We start from the raw sequence: 18,717 nt of genomic DNA on the forward strand, positions 1-18,717 counted from the left end.
ATGAATTCTGCATTTTCGAATGAGATTTTGAGACTGTATTTCATTAGTTTGGCGATAGCATGTTTACCTCGATACGATAGCGAATTGTTAAATACGTATCCCAGGCAAAGAAAACAAAATTGATTACAGATTATTCAGAAATCCTTGTGAATTCAACTATTTTTTTGAGAAATATTACATCCCTATTTAAAAAAAATTCTTGAGAATAAATTGTTTGATTTTTTTTCTTTTAACTGAAGATTTAAAAAATATAATTTGGTGTTTTGCATGCACTAGTGACTTGTAGCGACTGGACATTAAGGCTGTAAGAAACGAATTTGTTAATCGATATGCGGCTAGATTTGAAAACTAACGAAGCAAATTGAATCGTGAAAATACTGTTTTGCAATGAATTCCAGACCGAAAAACAGCAAATTCCACCGTCAAACACAACAGATTCTTGACAAAAGACCTTGTGAAGTTGTTCCAGTCGGTGCCTGGGTTGAACTGTGCCCACAAAATGATAATGACGCGTTCGCAGCAGTGGTAAGTTGGCGATATGATTTAGCCTCAGCAGCAGTGCACCAGCAGCGCAATCAACCATGGGGCCGCTCCGGCGTGGCGTGGTACTGGTAGGCGGTCGGTAGGCGGTCGGTAGGGGGCAGGGGGCGCTGGCTCGGGGCATATGCAACTGCAAGGCCAAGCCCAAGGGTAGGTGACATGAATTGGCATTGCATTGTCAATGTTTACTCCACGCCACCGTCATGCAGGTTCGTGAATGATGACGATCGTCCGCATGCATAAACAAGGATATCCAAAAAGGCAAATTATCCTTGTAAACGCAGACAATAAATAATCGCGTCCTTAAAAATAAGGATCGTTTGCATTTTCCCTGATTCGGCGCTCAGCTTGTCTGGGGTTTCGAGTTCCCGATTTGCGCGCTGGCAATCGGGGCAATGCGAAAATGGATTCTGCGACTAAACTGCGTCATAAAATACCTAATAGGGTCTACCCCCAGTTCATTGTCTAGATCTACTTATATCTATGGGTTGTGCGTCTTCCCAGGGATTTATCGCTCAGAACGTGAAAGTCTCTGTACAAAAAACTACAAATTCGAAGAAGATCCTTGTTTAGGCCTATGTGGACGACCCTTAATTATCTTGGACCAGCGCCCATACTGTCTATAGATAGTACAAATTGAAAAGTTCAAAATTTATTTGAAAATGTCTTTTTGATGGATAATAATGATGACTGTTATTAGTCGTTAATCGAATTTAATGAGCGTGCTTGTTTAATTAATTCTTCTTCGTTCAATTCAGGTGGCAGCCCAATATGAGGGGGAACGTCTTCAGACGCTACAAGCAGAGAAGGAAGCAAAGCTAGCACGATTCAGGCAGGAAGTAAGGTCAAGGGTCAGAGAACTGCAGCGGATCAAGAAACAGAAGCAGCTGCAGGAATCTTTTCAAGCAGTGAGTCTAGAGAGTCACTCCATAAGTGAATACCATGTACCTATACAAGCCAAAGGAACATTAAAAAATTAAAGGAAAACAAAAACAACTGTAGCGGCTCTTACATGCCCTACTTTCACCGTACATTCATGTCTCCTGTATTTTTCCATCACGGTACTTATTTATATTCATTATTCGGACCACGTGTGTTCATTCCTCCAATCGCGCATCGTGGTTCCGCACTGTTCACCCCGCGTATTTTCAACTCCACGAGGTTTTTCATTGGACTTTCGACGCCATTTCTATTCTGTCGTAAGCTTTCATTCATTATGTACATCGCATTTATTCATGTTCATTCTTATCTTTGATCATTATAATGTAACTACGTGCAATATCTTCAATTCTCATTTATGCATTCTCATTCCGAATCTTCGGCTTGTGCTTGACTACACTTTGCAAGTGTACGTCGGCCTCATCAGTACCCAATAAACATAACGAAAAGGGAATACTTTCTTTCATGTATTTTATTGTCAGTGCAACCTTGCTTCCTCGTAGCTAAAATAAAAATAAGAGTTATGTTGTGTGACGAGTGAACACGCTTTCAAATATCCATTCACATTACCTCACACTCATATCTCTAAACAACTCTTGAGGACTTTGGCAAATAAACACTTTTCATGCTATTACAATTTGGACTTTGGAGGTGAGCTTTGATGCAAAATTTGTGTAGGTGACAGGCTTATTTGGGGAGTGATGTACCTCAGATGATGGTTTTAAAAGGGGGACATGGCCATGGGCTGGTTGTTCACCCCCCTCCCCTTTAAAAAATATATAATAATAATAAAGAAAGAAATAGAAGCAATATAAGAAAAATGGCAAAAAAAATGTTTGTAAAAAGCAAAGAAAAGAAAAACAATAAAAAGCAAAAACACTAAATCTGCCAGTGTTTTCATGAAGTTGCCTCATTTTTTATGTTCCTCTCAGGTGAATCTGCAAGGTAGGGTTGTCCATCGCACCACCCCCTCGGCCAACATCCTCTCACATCGCAAAGACAACTGTATCTACCAGAACAGTGAACCCCACGCCATAGGCCGCACTGCTCCCCAGCCCACCCCAGAGGCCTGGGGGAGAGAGGGGCAAGAAGATGGGGGACTGGTCATCGGGCAGCAGGTCAGGGAACAGGCCGGAGTGTCAAGGAGACTGGTGCAGAAGGCTAAGCGTGATTTGGCCGCGAAACAGCTGGTAGTCAAGCCCAAGGTAAAAAAGCTAGGCATTTATGCACATTTATTAAGTGGTAACGAATTTAGTTAACTATATGTGTCTACCATACATAGACCCAAAAGGCCAATTACAATTAGTATTTTCTAACTTGGTTGACTTCATCTACCTCTCTCCCATAAAATTGAAAGAAAATATGTTTATTTATTTAAATAAAAGAAGAAAACAAATTGTTTTAATGAATGATCAGTTCAGTATAAGTTAAGTATAAGTTACTAATATTGTTTGGATTCATTCGTCAATTCCAATTGACAAATGAATCCAAACAATATTAGTAACTATACTTTCAAGCCTTTTCAAGGGCCTTTTACATAAAAGAATTTGTGATTTTAAAGTTCAAACGGTATTCCAGAATATGCAGTGGATATAATATGAAGCTAAAGTTGAATCTCATTGTTGGAGTTGTGTTCACATAACTTATTAAAGAAATAAAGAAATAGTCTTGTGCGCATGACTCTCTTCTCTATTATTTACTGTTACTGTTTTCAACCCGTTGCTCATTTTTTTTGCCCTCCACTTTCATGTTTCAGATGGATAAACACAGTGTTCCTGGAGGCATATGGGGATCTGCATACTCTAGAGATAAACCAACAGAGGTAAGTAAAAGTGTTTAAGATATGATATGTTTATTCTTAAAGAATATGGTCTCATATTACCCTCATTTTTCAATGTTGTATAAAATATTTCACCGCCAGTCAATATTTACTTTTACAGAAATTTTATAAGAGACTTTCGATTTCAAAATTTGCTTCAACACAGAATAATTCAGATTGACTGCACGTTGTTCATATGCCTTGTTTTCCATTCATATACAGCCAATTCCTTATGCATTCATATCTCTGAAGTAAATTGTAAAAGTATTGAAAATGTTTTAAAAGTATCATATGATATTTACATGTACATGTAAGTGTGTCAAAATAACCATGTTTGATTTTCTTTCTTCTCATGCAAAGATGGTTGACAAAATTCCCACTGATTCTGCAACTGGCGTCAATGACCTTCAGACGTATTCCACCACACACAGCAATAGAAGAATCCCTGAGGATACCATAGAAGAAGCGCTCTATGACGAGAGTGGTGACTGTTACCCAAACCACCAGAACAGAGAGCCAGAAGAGTCGGGTGGTCCAAGGTCGAAGCACGTCACCTTTGCCCCCAGACTTCAGAGGTCACCTCAGCTGGCTGCAAAGGTCAAAGGTCATCGCCATGGCCACGGTGATCACAGTGAACCCAGTGACCTTCATCATGTCTATGTACCTCACTTTGAGGAATACTTCACAGATCAGCAGCAAGAAGAGTTACCTTTATACAGCAAAGGCAATGGTGACACAGATGTCAAAGGTCATGTCATAATGGGTGACGGGTTCAAGGGTCATGTGCCAGAGGTCAACCCTGGCGTCGTAGCTGAAGAACAAAGGAGACAGGTGAGAGTCAGCAGTAGGGCAGTTAAAGCACCTGGAAATAATTATTCATATTTCTTATTATCAAGCAGATATCCTGTTCTTGATGTGGAATGTATAAAAAGTCTAAAATACTTGAATTTTCACTTTTTAATATATCTTACTTTGAGGCTACAAATGGCTCTCCGTAATATTTAAATCTAAGAGTTAAGTTTGACTTAGGATCTTAGGACCCCCCTGGAAACCTTGTCTCCACAAACATAATCCTCAATGGTCCTTGATCATCAATGTTTTCATACTGTATAGCTCAAGTATGTAGAGTCTTGTAGATTGATATTCTGTCATCTTCAAGACTCTCTAAGTTAAGGTTCTGTACGGTCTATGAATTATTACAAAATGTCTTTGTACTGTACGTGTGATCTCTCTGAATCTGTTTGAACAACATTTTAGAATAGATTGATCTGCAATGCAAATGCACGAAAGAACTTCAATCAATATGTTTGCCTCAGCCTAAAGCCTATCTGAACTAGTGTGGCGTCCCTGTACGGTCACTGACTGGTGGTTATCTTATCAAATCAGCTCTCAAATAACATAAGAAAAGGGGGACCATGGGAGGTCAACAGGTACCGCTTAGGCATTGTTGGCTATATAGAGGGCGCAAGTAGCTACAAGCAGTGCAGTCCCTCTTTAATATAAGATGATGAAAGTGATATGCACTCTAATGTTTGTTCATTTTTCTGTACAGCATGGCATGCAGTTCTCTATGTACAGAAGACTTTACTCAGATATTGAGAGAGAACAAGTCAGAGAGAAGATGAGGAAGAAAACACATCACAAGAAAATACAAGAGTAAGTAAAAGTGCAAGGCACACTCCTAATGAAAACTCTGCCAAGTCGAACCTAACATTTAAAAAGGCCCCAAAACTGGACATTCTAGAAATATTGTACGAAAGAGTATAAAAAGTATCGGTATGCATTAGTCATACATGTATGTCCTTCTTAGTGCAAGGTACTTAACAATCCATGATGAAAAGATCGGTTCATGAAACCGATGGTGCACATGAAAGACAGACCATACATGAACTTTCAAACAACTAGTCCAAAGGTTTACAAAACCAAAGATTTGAAAAGCTCAGAAGACAGAATGTTCAGAAGTCCAGTGGCTCACAAGAATGGATTTCATAGTCTGGTTGATTTTAATTCTTACAATCTCTGGTAAACAGGCTACCCTTGAGTCAGTGAAGTACATTGGACATAGTGATAATCTCTGTAGGAGCAAAGCAGTGGATGACCCAAGGATAGAAGCACCAGGAGTGTCAAGTGTGACCGACAAGAACTCATGATTATTAATTCTATTTATTGCGAGCTATTATATGTAATTAATGCCTTTGTATGACTATTTTATTTCAAGGTTGAAAAAGGCAAAGGAGCAAGAGAGACTTGAAGTGGAGCACCAGTCTCAGCTCGTGAGCCAACCCGTCGATATCCTAAGAGAGTCAGACAAAGACATGAGACGGAGAGAAATGGAAGAGGCTGAAGAAATCCATAGGATACAGACCAGATTGAGACAGAAGAACAAAGAGACAAAAAGGTATGGACAGCTTAGACTTGAAACCATTCTGAGATGCATTGAACCACTTGATTGGCCCACCGTAGCTCTCAGTGAGAGTCTGCAGTTAGAGTTAGCGCATTGTTGCTATTATTAATATAATATGTTAATTTTCCCAGTAATTTACATGTTATGTTAATTTTTTTAGTAACGTATCTTCTTGGTAATCTAATTAATCATAATTTGTCTAGTTATGTTAGTAATATTATTTTTTTTCTTCAATTATTCTTGATTGTGTACAGCGCTTTGAAACGTTTATGTCACGAGCGCTATATAAATTGCTTGTATTATTATTATTATAATTGTGTTGTAAGATGGTTGGTGATGCTATCACTCACCTTTTGCAACTTATATTATATATACAACAACAAAAAAATTTCAATTTCTTCATTTTATGTGTTGGAACAAAAAGGAGAGTTGTCCTTCTCTGCCACTAGGGACTTTTAGATTTGCGTGGACTGATACTGTGACGTCCATTCAAGGCAGTGCATTAAAAGGACGTCGACCGTAGCAACCCAGATTGTCTTTGTACGAATCTAAAAGTCCCTATTATCTCAATGATATTACTGAATAATGATGTGGCCAATTTGAAATTACATGTTTAGTGATTGCAGTTTTCAAAATTTACTAACTTTGGTATTTTTGTCTGATTTTGTTCAAACTGTCACCAATCTGCTTTTCTGATTTTTCTGGTCAGTTTTGGAGCAACTTGTTTTTAACCCCTTGCTTACCAGAGTTGCATTTAACAAGCTTGTAGGAATGACACAAAAGTTTGGATTTCACTTCGAAATACACTAGAATTCCGTTATTTGCTGCAGCTTTTTGTGTTGGGGTGGGGGGATTACCGTTTAATATCTAACCAAGACTTTATATTGTTTGTATCGTAGGTTTATCCAAACTTTACAAGCAATGATGAAAGAACAGATCAAACTCATAAATGATGAATTCTTTCATTTGCTGCAGCGTTTTGTATGGGGGTGGGAGGAATTACCATTTGATATCTAACCGAGACTTCATATTGTTTGTGTCTTAGGTTTATCCAAGCTTTACGAGCAATGATGAAAGAACAGATCAAACTCATGAATGATGAATTCTTTTATGTGGTGCAGCTTCTTGTATGTGGGGGTGGGAGGAAATTACTGTTTAATATCTAATCGAGACTTCCAATTGTTTGTATCTTAGGTTTATCCAAGCTTTACGAGCGATGATGAAAGAACGGATCAAGCTTCTAGGCGTCACCCCTCCACCTCTGTGCGCCTGTGGGCCGTCTGTATGGGACGCTAACCCTGAAACCTGTGCTAATAACTGCATCTTTTATAAGAATCCTAAAGGTACGTCAATCCGAGTGTGAAAGCTTGTTTGTATTTCATTCAGATTGCATTTGAGTGCATTGCGGAAGTGACCTAATGGTATCTCATATTATTATGTTAATGTTCTTTGAAATTTTGTTATTGTAATTCATGTTCATTTCAGTTTTTAACTGCCAGACATGGAGATCTTAATGAAATCCATTTATCTATCTATCAATCCTAAAAGCTTGTTCAGGTCTAGAGTAATAAACGGTGTCGTTATTATCACAACATATAAATAAATTGCAACTACTGCAATAAAGATCCTTTATTTATTCACCGACCTCTGAATTGATAATATACAATTATACAGAAATGTGAAGAATATTACACTTTACGCCTTCATAATTTTTTAAAAACCTGCCACGATTTACTGCATCCTATCTGAACGATGCATTAGGTAGCTCAACCTTAAAATGCTAGGTTTCTTTGATAGTCTCTTGTCCGGGAAGGGATCAAAATTTCGTCCTTGTTTTCACGAAGTGACGGTAGTGAGGAAAATCGTAACGCAAAGTGAATGCAATTTTTTTTCACTACCGTCACTTCGTGAAAACAGCGACGATTTGTGAAAACCTGGTGTACAGATAAGGCATCTTCATATATAGTGAGAGAAAAAAATCAAGAATGATATAAAAAATGGTTTTGGAATTATCTGTTGTATGTTCACATATTGATAATTATGCATGGTGTACAATATGTATATATGGGGAAAAGTCCATTTTCATCACACACAGTCCAACAACTGGATGCTACCCAATGGTCACAATTTTATCATATCAGTATCAAGTGACACGTAAAACTGGGCTTTAGAATCATGACAGCTTGTGGCAGAAAACAAACACACAAACTAATTTTCAGCCAAGTAATCGTTGGCTTCTATTTTGCAGAATTATGAACGATTTGTTTCCAAAGCTTTTTACTTCTATGAAAGTTGATTTTGATTTGTAATGATTATGTACTTTGACAACTTATTACCGGTAAGTCTCTTTTGTTTTTATCAATGATCCTATTTTATGACCATTTTTAAATTGTAAACATGCAATTAAAGAGAAGGTTGAGTTCTGGGAAGAGGTGAAAAATAATTTGTGAGCGTTATCATTCTTATTATGCAAGTGTGGAAGAACATCAGATAAGACATGTTCCCTGAAAAGCATGGCTCTTCAAATGCCTTTATGTTCTAAATATGTCATGTAACTCGTAAAACTCGGGGGTAGGTTTTTTACGCCACGTGTTCGTGTAGTCCCATAGTACATCTTTCTGTGTTCAGTGTTTGTAACTTTACCAAGACTTGGCCAAATTTCTTATCATTTTGATGATTCCAGAACCTTGCAATACACACAAATTCTTATATGCTAGATGATCAACCTTTTCTGGTCGATTTCACACCGTTTCTTTTACAATGCAATCGCATGACCAGAACTCAACTTCATCTTTAAACCTTGGATATTTTTATTTAACCAATTCGAATTAATTTGAAGTGAATTAAATAGAGACAGGAGAGGGAGCCAGTTTTAAACAAAAAATTGTCAGTAAGCATTGATTTATTTTTCCGCAAGTAATTCCCTTCTTATCTTTTCTCTCTACAAATTTCTTTTCTTTTTCAGCCTATGCCAAGGCCCTTGCTTCTGTCCTGACGCTCAACGACACAGGATGAAATTAGTCTGAAGTATAACAACACAACTATTACCAAGCAACATCGTGTGTCCTTAATTTGAAGATCTGGACCTGTTCAATAGCTACTTTCTGTTAAAACTGGTCAATGATTTTTGTTTAGAGCCCCACTGCACTAGTTTGACCAGGAGGGATTAGACCTCCCGGCATGGTCACTGACAGGTGGTTGTCTCATCAAATCAGCTCTCAATTAACATAAGAAAAAGATGATCATGGGGGACCAATGGTCACTGATTAGGCATTGTTTGCAATATAGAGGGCGCAAGTAGCTGTAAGTAGTGCAGTGGGACTTAAAGACTTATGATCTGTTATCATGTATACAATGAAACCTTGAAGAAAAAAAAGAAACTCTGATATTAAACAAGGAAATTTTGTTGGTGCCAACTCTAAAAAAATTCTTCCCCCCCCCCCTTTTTTTACCATATTTTCATGATCCTTGGGTCCTTGTTATCAATATATTTCATTGTAATGTAACAAATGCCACAAAAAATATTTTTATTACATTTTTTCTTATAAAGTCTTCTGTTATATTTCAATTCATTTATGTCTGCATCGATGTAGCTTGAATTGAATATCTGATAGGATATGAGAAGATGGAGACAGGGTGTCAGAAAAGTATGATGCAAACTGTAAACTCGCTATAAATCGCTCTGATCTTACAAGATACCTGGGGGTGTTTCATCAACTTGAAAGATTTCGATTATAAAAAAAAAATCAAGTCCATGGGATTCCACATTTTGCAAGCTTGAGTAAAATCCATACTCCTGAACACTCGGTGAATCAGACAGCTGAAATTCCTTCATTAAATCCAAAACTGGCCAAAATCCAATTCTAGAACGTATTTACAGTGGAATTTGATGCACAAAATAATTATGGATGTTAACATTGCGTCCATGGAAATGGAGAAGTTTGTGGATGCTTTGTTGTTGATTATGGATTTGCGACGAGCTGAATTTGATACTACTGGCTTGAGGCTGGGAAGATGGACCAGGATCGCCGTATGCCACGGTTTCTTGACTGTAGGAATGAGTAGTAGTGCTGCTGAATGTAGAAGAAGAAGAAGCAGTAGTAGAAGTATTAGAAGAAGTAGCAGTAGAAGTAGGCCTATTTCTAGAGCTGTCATAGTACAGCTGTTGGGCAAGAATGCCGCTCATTTCTCTTTTTCTTTTTTCACTTGTGTGGCTATAGTGTTTCAGGCTTGTTGCACTCTCGTGGCCAAACTGTTGGTTTTAAAGTGTGGCTTAAATCTAGCTTAGTTGAGCACTCTCCCCCAGCAAGTTTCATGAACAACTCCTCTATGTGTGTTATTGGATATGTATCCGCTCTTGACGCTTGATTCACTGTGATTTTGTAGTCACTGCAGATCCGAATGGATCCATCCGGTTTTAAAACTGGCACGATTGTAGCGACCCATTGTAAAAACTTGCCCGGTTCTATGATGCCCTCTTCAGTCTTGCTCTAGCTATTCAAGTTCAGCCTCCACCTTCAGTTTCATTGCGAATGGCACTGATCTCAATTTTACACATTTTGGTTGATGTTAATGCTCACTTTAACTTTTAGCGTACCCAGCCCTGGTTTCTTGACTGTATTACTAGTGCTGGTCTCGGTACTGCTGCATGTCACAGACCTGGCCTCACTTTCAGAACTTCAAGTTCAAGTTCATTTATTTACACTCATTAAAAATACAGAATATATACAATAGTCACATTTACAAATACTGAATAAACATACATAAACATCATACATCCAAACAAAAAACATAACATAATGAGAGGGAAGGCATGAGCTAAAAAGGAGTATAGTCCTAATAAGCAAGAGTCCATCCCTTATATATAATATTGATAATATTCAAATTAAATGTCATACTATTGGAAGTATGAGAATAAATAACTTGAGCTAGAAGTAGCAGTAGAAGTAGAGCTTTCACAGTACAGCTCTTTTCTCTCTTTTTTTTTCTCGCTGGTTCGACTGTAGTGTTTGAGACTGGTCTCCCTCTTGTGCCCACTGACACTCGTGATATTGCTAGATGGAACCCCAGCACTGTCCAATGCATTGATCGTCGTTGCACGAGGCCAGTGATTAGTGTAAGTTTGTTGACATCTTTAGTGCTCTTTCAGGAATTCCCCCATTCACTCTTATCCACTCCTGGATTATACTTGCCAGTTTAGAATGAACACTTCCAGCCAGTTACGGGCAAACAGGCTTGGTCCGGTACCCTAGACTATTAAAAGCCGCACTTGTGCCCGTTGATCACCATATACAGTACTGTGGACTCTGATTCTGTCATCATTCTCGTTGACATCAGATTCGATGTCGGCATCGTCCATGTAATCATCGTCGTCGATGATTCTTCGTCACATGACTCTTTCTCGCTGTCATCGTTGACGAATCGATGGTAATAGAGGAAGTAACCTCGAGATACCCTACGGTCTGCTGGGTAGATGGTTGATGGACGGACCCTCTTAACTCGCCGCTTGCCTTTCTGGCCAATCAAAGGGCTTGATTTTACTTCCTGGCAGTTGATTTCACAGTACTGTGGGCTCTTATCCTGTCATCATTCTCGTCGACATCAGATTCGATGTCGGCATCGTCCATGTAATCATCATCATCCGATGATTCTTCGTCACATGAGTCGTTCTCACTGTCATCGTTGACGAATCGATGGTAATAGAAGAAGTAACCTCGAGATACCCTACGGTCTGCTGGGTAGGAGGTTGATGGGCGGATCCTCTTAACTCGCCGATTGCCCTTCTGGCCAATAAGATCATCAGATTCGATGTCGGCATCGTCCATGTAATCATCGTCGTCCGATGATTCTTCGTCACATGACTCATTCTCGCTGTCATCGTTGACGAATCAAAGGTAATAGAGGAAGTAACCTCGAGATACCCTACGGTCTGCTGAGTGGAAGGTTGATGGACGGACTCTCTTAACTCGCCGCTTGCCCTTCTGGCCAATCAAAGGGCTTGATTTTACTTCCTGGCAGTTGATTGGCTCAATATTCTGACAAATCAGCTCACGGAGAGCAGCCTTAGGGGCGTGACAACGATGGCTGTTGTTGGAGTGACTTGAGCAGTCTTGGAAATCTGCACAAGATCGTCATCGTCGTTTTTCTTGTCGTCATGGTCTTCGGCATCATTCTCTGGTCCCGAAGGAACCACTTTGTGTACTTGGTAGATTGCAATGACATAGCATCCTCCTTTCAGCTCTACGTCTTGCTTGGTGTACGTCTGTAAGATTGTTTTGGATTTCTGGATCTTTGGTCTGTTCTTTGGCATCCAAGTGGCATTGAATTGCTGTTCACTCATTAGTGAGACTGATGCTCCTGTGTCAAGTTGGAAACGCATACTGTGTCTTCGATGTTGAGACTAACCTCTAATGGCGGCGATTTCTCTCCCTCACTATTTTTGTAAAATAGTGACCCAGTGTGTTGTACTGTTTGCTCGATATCACTCTCATTTTCTTCCAGTTTATATGCTTTTTTGGTTTTGTGGACGATTTGTCTCTCCTCTTTGAACTTTCTGCTGTGATTTTTCTTGTTTGTCGACTGGTTTTACGCCATGCACGGGAAAGGTGTCCTACTTTTACGCAACAATAACATGTCATACCTTTAGCCGGACAGTCGGACGCTCGATGGTTGGTGGCTTGACCACACCTATCACATAATCTCTGGTTAGGCGACCGCTTGTCTGGGAGAGTGTCCTTGTTTGAATGGCCACCAGTTTTCCATATTTTGTTTACGGTGCCCGGGGCTGCTGCTCACAAATCTGCCGTATTCTTATCCGCCAGTGCCACGGCGGTAGCGAGCTGCCACACTTTTTCAAACGGTAGCTCTGCGATCGTCGTTGACACCGCAAACCAAACAGTCTCTTAGCATGTCATTCAGTGTGCTCTCATATTTGCAATTTTCAGCAATATGAAAAAGCTCTACTATTGAACTTGAACCGTTGTTCAATAAAAGATGGTTTTGGTTCCTTCTGATCAAAAGAACAATCTCCCGCTTTCCCGGGGGAAGTCAAACTACTTTTAAGGAATTTAATCACCCAAATAAAAGAAATAGAAAATGATTTCTTTCCTACCTTGTCTCGTAGAAACAGCTGTTGAGTACAGATACTTGGAACATATATTATAGTCCAAATATTGCACAGCACCCGTAGAAAGAATATGTAAGACAATGTACAAAGTAATGATGCTTCTTTGCGAATTAAGTAAGGAAGAAGAAACTTATAATCTCTATAAAGTAATAAGGCCTCAGAACCAAGTAGAGAAACAAGCGAAGAAATAGGACAAGAATTAAGATGAAGCTGAATTAGCTTTGCTGTAGATCGACTCAAGACTCTCTAGAATATGTGTGCTCTATATGAACAGCTCAGGAGAAATGATGAAAAAAGGTGTGGCAAGCAAGTGTAATATGCCTGTACAGTATAAGCTATACCAGTACATTAGGTGGTTGCACATCCCAACCCATAGGGTGAGGAATGTGCTTGCGAGAATAAGTATGTGTGGCACTCTAGTAATGTAAGCCACACAATAAAGACAAGACAATAATATGTACAAATGCAAAGTTCTCCTAAGGTCAAGTCACTACATACTCAATAGTTTATACATCACACCAAACACACTAAAGAAAGAAAAAAATTAAAAATCTTCTCAGCACTCTATGTCATTCGCAGCAAAGTAGTGATGCATACGCTTGTTGTAGTGACTCCACCGCCTCCGGATGAAACTCACTGACAGTTCCAAATATTGCCATTTTCTCGCTGAACTAAATTAATGATGCCATCATCAGTTGCTTTTGGCAACACTGGGCCCTTACATATCAGTATCCCATCCTCTGAATCAAGAAAAATATGTCGTATTCGCTCATGGATGATTGTCCTCCCCGGAAAGGGGCAGTGTCTTTTTATTTTTGAGGTAGATATTTTACTAAGGAGTTTACATTTCAAAGCATTTTTTCTCTCCTCCTTCTCTTCTTTGGAACATGGCATCTCTGATGAACTTAATTGCCCCTTCATCAGATTGGCCCACCATGATCTCAGAAGTGACATGCCTGAGATTTAATTCCAACTCATCAATCAACAGTTTTTGTCCCTTTTTGGTGAGATGGGAAGCATCTAGTTTGAGACCACCTTTGCACAATGTCTTCAAGGATTTGATCTGGCATTGAAGGACCGTCTCCAATTGCTCAACACTCTCTGCCTTCTCGATGTTAGAAGGCAGAGATTAAACAATGGTATTTCATTTTCTCTCTCCGTCTCTTTGTCCTTCACAAACACTCACATGCAAACACACTGGCCTTTAGACACATAAGTCAGAATAATTTATACACCTTAAAGCCTTTTCCCTTGATTAATGAGTACTTACTACAAACAAAATTGTTAATATTTCTCAATGGAACTTTCCTTAAAACAAAATGATGACAAAATGATGCTTGTTTTTGCCTTCTAGGCCACTGTCTTGATTTGATATATATGTTCCAATATCAGAAAAAAACCTGAAGAACCCATACAACCTAGAGCTTGTGTGGGCTGTGATGAAAAACCTCTGCTTCTTTTTCTTGCCTGTTATCTTCAACCTCTTCGCCTGAATGATGTCCCTGATTGTCTTCCTCCACTTCAATCTTTGAACTGTCTGCCAACTTATCAAGAATATCCACAGCTTGCTGGTTTAAGTGGTAAAACAATAGGTAAAGTTTGCTCCAAAATAGAGAACAATTTCATTCTGCCAATTGCCCTTTCTACATGAATCCGTGCATTTGCAATCTTTTTAGTTTTCTTTACATCATCAGGTGTTTGTTGTTCAAGGCCCTTGCTTGGGGGAGGAATGTCAATTCAGCATGTCTGATTAGTAAGTCTTCTTTTATTGTGAACTTTCTGTCGGCTGAGATTTGATCACCAGGATCAATGAGGTTTAAGAAATCACATTCCCGAGTAATATGCACATCCGAAACTCGGCCTCCCCATGCCTTTGATAGAAATGAGATCATTCCATTAGGGGCAATACACTATGAATATGACTGACAAAGAAAGCGGACAAAATATACTGTTCCTCAGGTAAACAAAGGAACATCCCTTCACTGCTATTATGTAAAAATGTGTAGAACAGGTGAATATGCATATGACACCGGTTCTACACATTTTACATAATAGCAGTGAAGGGATGTTTCTTTGTCTACCTGAGGAACTGTATATTTTGTCCGCTTTCTTTGTCAGTCATGTTCATAGTGATAGCAACAAGATATGTGACAGTGTTATGATGTTTGTAGCTCGACCAGGTCATAGCCTGTACTTCTAAGTCTCTTGGTCTCTCGATGAAAACTTCGGTACAATCAATGGTACAACGTAAACGTCTGTATTTATTCTGGAGAGACTTTGGGACAAATGTGAAGACAGCTTCCCGTTCAGGCCCCAAAATCAGTGGTTTCAGTTCATGAGCCAGAAACTTGATCCATGTGTTGAATATCTGTGATGCAGTGCTTTGGGAAACCCAAAATAAATTGCCAAAGAACACAATCGTCAAAGCCATCCATAGTTTCATCAACACAAGGATAAGCTCTTGCTTTGAACTTAGAGCCCTTTTGGGGCCAGGTTTTTGCGGGGTGGGTTTCCTTGGGGCGTACCTCTTTGGGATGATTTTTTTTTGTCCAGTCCAGTATCTCATCTTTCCAACTTTGGGCTGCAGATGATTGTGGAGGTGCTCCAACTTTACCACTGTATCCATTCCTGCGAATGATTGTACATTTTCGTCACTCTTCAGTACAATGTCGGTTACATCAAATGATTTGCTACGCCTGCTCGATTTATTCTGTCTTAATTTATTCACAATTTTTCAAGCTTGTCGAGACGGGCATCCTTACCATTAGGTTTGCAATGAGTTTGAGACCACCTTTGCATGTTGTCTTCCAGTATTTGATTTGTCATTGAAGAAATGTCTCCAACTGCTCTAACACTCTCTGCCTTCTGTTTCAGATTGTACACATCTTGAAGGGAAGAACATAACATCCCGCATACCTTTAATGCTTCTGTGTTTTGGGCGCTCATCTCTGCAGATTCTCTTTGCTTTTCTTCCTTCTTGTGTTTTGCCAGATTCAGTTTTTCAGCCACTTGTTCTTTAATCCTTTTGCTTCTACGTACAGTATGCTCCTATTTTTTTTATATAGATTCAAAAAGCCTTCCTCTGTTTCATGGTGTCTTCAAGGTACTTCTCTCTCCTCTCTTCAGGCATGTTGTCTAGGAAGTCTCTTTTTTTCAAGCCAATGAATGTTTAAAGGTACTATGTCCCATTTGCAGGCCAAAAAAATGAAAAAGTTAAATTCCAACTGCATTTGAAAGATAATACTAGTTTAGAACTTCCCTAAAAAAGGTGGGGCTTGAAAATGTCTTCAAGTGGGAAAATAACGACTATTAGTTGTAAAATCGACTTTAGGGCTATAGAGCCCAAAAGTAGTAGTCTTGATTTTCAGACAATTGTACCGAATGGTCATACGTTTTATGCTGCGCAAAGATTCAATCAGTTTAATCTTGGCCATCACAAGAAGTGGGTTATTGATATAGACAAATTATCATGTACCCTTTATAACTCTTTTCATGTATGTTATTACCAAAGAAAAAGAAAAGCCAGTCAGTCACTCAGTAGTGTCTGACAGTGAAGTCTAACAAGTAAACGGGTTTCCTTGCATAATTTGAATATGAGGACACTGCTAACGTTTAAATTTCACAGAAAGGACATACATGAAATATTCATAATTCCTGCAAAGTTCTACAGCATTTGAGGTTGGCTGCAAAAGGGACATAGTACCTTTAACATAGCATATCAATAATGGAATGAATAAGGATAAAATAAAATCACATTCTTGTTTGTTTTTGTTTTTTTTAATATTTTTAAATGGGTCCCAAAATCGAAATCAATTTAAGATCGACTTGATGAAACACCCCCCTGGTGATATCCATGGCTCATATGTCTTTGTTATAATAAGCTTCCCACTGTTTTTTTTTTCATTCAAGATATGAGGCATTGAAGCCATAGCTTAATTCTGAATGGTAAGCATTATTTGATCAGTCGTAGAGGCAAGTTTCTTTAAAATAACCACTAACCCTACGGTATGCAAAATATGGTATGGAAAATTAGATACCGGTACCTTGGCTACATTACGTTAGTTTGTTTCTTTATAAAAATGCTTCTATGACTGATTGAATAATGCCTACCCTCTAGAATGTATCCTCATAGTCTTGAATACCAGTCTCCTACTGAATTGTGATATTTAGTCCATTTGTTTGAGCTAACATATATATGTTGTGATCTTGTGTGTAGAATCCATTTATTATTCTCTTTTGCTTTCAGTTTTATGCTCCTTTCTCAAAATACCTCTTTTAAGGTTTGTTTAGACACGGAGGGGTAAACCGCCGCAAAAAAAAGCTGCCGTGTTATTTTGGAAATGGCAACTGCGCCCAACAAAGGACTTGAGCACACTCACTGAGGTCTTTGTTATAAGATGCAGAAAAGCGAAGCGTATTACGCTTTATGTCATCATAAAGTTTTGCCGCATCATATATGAACAAACCTTTATATATATATATATATATGTATGTAATGTAATGTGTGTCAATTTGTAACTGCAGAAGTGGAAAATAATAAATGCAGTATCATGAATTGATAATCTTGCGTTTTAGATTGTTCTTCTTTTTGTCAAAACCTTTTAGTGAAACTTGCATCGAGCGGAAAAGAAAGAAAGAAATAAAATGAGAATGAGAAGGATACAGAAAGGGAGGCCAAAGAGAATATTGAGGTCTGATAAAGACATGCAGATGGTGGTGGGGGGGGGGGGAAGAGAGAGAGAGAGAGAGAGAGAGAGAGAGAGAGAGAGAGAGAAGAAATAAATGTAACCTTGTAAAAATTCATCCAGAAATTTATCTCTTCATCTCTGCCTTTTTTAGCTCTCTCTCTCTCTCTCCCTCTTTCTCTATACTTCTTTCAATCTCTCTAACTCCCTCTTTCTCTCTCGATTAAGAATGAATTGATATGATTGTGCGATATCCCTTGCTATTATGTAATTACCAGTCCAGGGGGTTGACAGGGGCATGCACCCCCCCCCCCCCCCCCCAAAAAAAAAAAAAAAATAATAATAATAATAATAATAATAATAATAAAAATTAAAAAATAAAAAATAAAAAAATAAAATAAAAATGAAGATCTATTTGTTTGGTTTTGTTGTTGCTTGTCGCAAAATGTTTGTACTTGTGTTCCCCCTCCCGACCAAAAACAGACAAACAAAAGAACATTACTGGACAAGACATACTTTTCTCCATTTACTGCACTGCACTGAATAATTATTGCATATTCTCAACTCTGTTTTACTTACATAACTACCAACTATTGAGATTTCTTTTTTTTACATCAAGTTTATTAATAAAGTTTGCCTACTCACTAGTACTCAGTAATCATACTGATGTGATGTTGCAAAGAAAACATTGAAACTTATAAATTTAATGCACAAATCAAATGAAACGTTATCTTATCTTACTTTTGCATCATGAAGCCTACACATTTTTTTTTAAATATGAATGTTGATTCAAGTGACCAAACTTTGCAGAACTGAAAATGAGAATAAATAAAGATGTAAACAACACAACAAAGTAATACCTCTGTTACTACCCTTCTTCTGTGTATGACAATTAATTACAAATAGAAATGTACACAAATTCATATCAATTTCAATTAATTAAGTTTTGGCACAATGCCAATGTTTGCAGCAACATTGTTATGCAATAATAAGTAATAGGGGGGGGGGGGGTACAGTCTAGAGGATCATTAAATAGTCTAGCCCAGCTAGTTTAATGTACATAGCATCTTATAACAAAAATTATAAATTTAGATTCAGAATCTCCTACTAGCATGCAGGTCATGAGAAAACATGACAGTAGTAATTGCAAAAATTCTGATTATATGAATTCTTTCATGCATATTGTGCCAAAATCCTCTGCCGT

General features: G+C 38.4%; 1 protein-coding gene across 1 annotated transcript; it reads left to right on the forward strand.

Moving 5' to 3' along the window:
- The first annotated feature begins 272 nt into the window (after nucleotides 1-272).
- LOC100888916 lies at nucleotides 273-8,816 on the forward strand. Its single transcript, XM_030978275.1, has 9 exons — nucleotides 273-525; nucleotides 1,299-1,448; nucleotides 2,412-2,684; nucleotides 3,236-3,301; nucleotides 3,659-4,129; nucleotides 4,851-4,954; nucleotides 5,517-5,696; nucleotides 6,897-7,045; nucleotides 8,668-8,816. The coding sequence occupies exons 1-9, from the start codon at nucleotides 388-390 to the stop codon at nucleotides 8,715-8,717; spliced, it is 1,581 nt and encodes a 526-aa protein (XP_030834135.1). The 5' UTR covers nucleotides 273-387; the 3' UTR covers nucleotides 8,718-8,816.
- The last annotated feature ends 9,901 nt before the right edge of the window (nucleotides 8,817-18,717 follow it).

This window comes from Strongylocentrotus purpuratus, unplaced genomic scaffold (assembly GCF_000002235.5).
Source record: "Strongylocentrotus purpuratus isolate Spur 01 unplaced genomic scaffold, Spur_5.0 spur5_scaffold_1, whole genome shotgun sequence".
Lineage (NCBI taxonomy): Eukaryota > Metazoa > Echinodermata > Echinoidea > Camarodonta > Strongylocentrotidae > Strongylocentrotus > Strongylocentrotus purpuratus.

Coding starts and splice junctions, on each gene's coding strand:
- LOC100888916 (XM_030978275.1), top strand. CDS start 388: ATGAATTCCAGACCGAAAAACAGCAAATTCCACCGTCAAACACAACAG. Junction 5,697..6,896: donor AAGAACAAAGAGACAAAAAG/GTATGGACAGCT, acceptor TTTGTATCTTAG/GTTTATCCAAGCTTTACGAG. Junction 7,046..8,667: donor CTTTTATAAGAATCCTAAAG/GTACGTCAATCC, acceptor TTTCTTTTTCAG/CCTATGCCAAGGCCCTTGCT.